This window comes from Calidris pugnax, unplaced genomic scaffold (genome assembly GCF_001431845.1).
Source record: "Calidris pugnax isolate Ruff unplaced genomic scaffold, ASM143184v1 scaffold19, whole genome shotgun sequence".
Lineage (NCBI taxonomy): Eukaryota > Metazoa > Chordata > Aves > Charadriiformes > Scolopacidae > Calidris > Calidris pugnax.
Genome location: NW_015090775.1, coordinates 1,479,307 through 1,480,684, shown reverse-complemented (window position 1 = coordinate 1,480,684; position 1,378 = coordinate 1,479,307). Strand labels below are relative to the sequence as shown.

General features: G+C 61.9%; 1 protein-coding gene across 1 annotated transcript in view; it reads left to right on the top strand.

Annotated features, from left to right (window-relative positions):
* PTF1A (pancreas specific transcription factor, 1a) overlaps nt 1-1,094 on the top strand; it is a 3,558-nt gene extending 2,464 nt beyond the window's left edge. Inside the window, exons 3-4 of the mRNA XM_014945825.1 lie at nt 8-542; nt 639-1,094. Coding sequence (XP_014801311.1) covers nt 8-542; nt 639-841 — 738 coding nt within the window. The 3' untranslated portion in view covers nt 842-1,094. The remainder of the gene's footprint in view (nt 1-7; nt 543-638) is intronic.
* The last annotated feature ends 284 nt before the right edge of the window (nt 1,095-1,378 follow it).

The following is a 1,378-nucleotide window of genomic DNA, read 5'->3' as shown; positions in this document are numbered from 1 at the left end:
CCCCGAGCCGCCCCCGCGGGACGCGCTGGCCGCCGACGTGCTGCTGGAACCGGAGGTGGACTTCCTCAGCCGGCAGCTGCAGGAGTACTACCGCGACGGCGGCGACCCCGAGGGCGGCTACCGCTGCCCGGCGCCGGCCGCCACCTTCCCGCCCTCCCCCGCCTCTCCCGGCTTCGCCTACGAGTGCTGCGGGGCGGCGGGCGCGGCGCTGCTCTCCCCCGGGGACCGGCTGCAGGCCCTGGGCTCGGCCAAGCGGCGGCGGCGGGTGCGCTCCGAGGCGGAGCTGCAGCAGCTCCGGCAGGCCGCCAACGTGCGGGAGCGGCGGCGGATGCAGTCCATCAACGACGCCTTCGAGGGGCTGCGCTCCCACATCCCCACCCTGCCCTACGAGAAGCGCCTCTCCAAGGTGGACACGCTGCGCCTGGCCATCGGCTACATCAACTTCCTCAGCGAGCTGGTGCAGTCCGACCTGCCGCTGCGCAGCGCCAGCAGCGAGAGCCCCAGCCAGCCCAAGAAAATCATCATCTGCCACCGCGGCACAAGTAAGTGGCGGCCCGTCCCGTCCCGTCCCGGCTCCGCAGGAATGCCGGACCCAGCAGTAACCCCTCTGCCTTTCTCCCCTCCCTGTCCCCCTTCAGGATCTCCCTCCCCGAGCGACCCCGACTACGGACTCCCCCCTCTGGCCGGTCACTCGCTGTCGTGGACTGATGAAAAGCAACTCAAGGAACAAAACATCATCCGGACAGCCAAAGTGTGGACCCCCGAGGACCCGCGGAAGGTGAACAACAAACCCTCCCTCAACGACATCGAGAACGAGCCCCCCTTCGACTTCGTGGCGTGAGGCGCCGCGCAGGTGGCCCCCGCTCTGTACATGCTGTATGTAGAGACCTATATTGTAAATGTAATTTAAGATTCAGACTCTAAGGGCAATCAACTTTATTTATCTATTTATTATGGAGTAGTGATAATGAGGTAGAATCGTCTGTTTTGAATGTATAATTTATATAATTTATCCTGATTTTTTTAAGATATGCAATAAGTTTATTCCACCAGCACCTTTTTTTTTCGGGGGAAAAAAAAAAATATTAAATAACGCCAGAACCTGTGAAAATAATTTATTGCCGCACGTGGACTCTTCCTGTGTTTGTTAATAATAAACCCGGACTGTACCTTGTGGAGCAGTGTATTTGTGGGTGCCCAGAGCATCCCGCAGCGGCCGGTCCTCGGGCGGGGGGAGCCCCGGGGCGCTGCGGGGCTGGAGCCCACCCCAGCTGCCACCCTCTGCCCCATCGCCGGCTCGGGCTGCTCTTATACAGCCCGGGGGTGGGGGGACGGGGACGGGCGGGGGGACACTTTCCCCTTCTCTCCACCCCTTTTG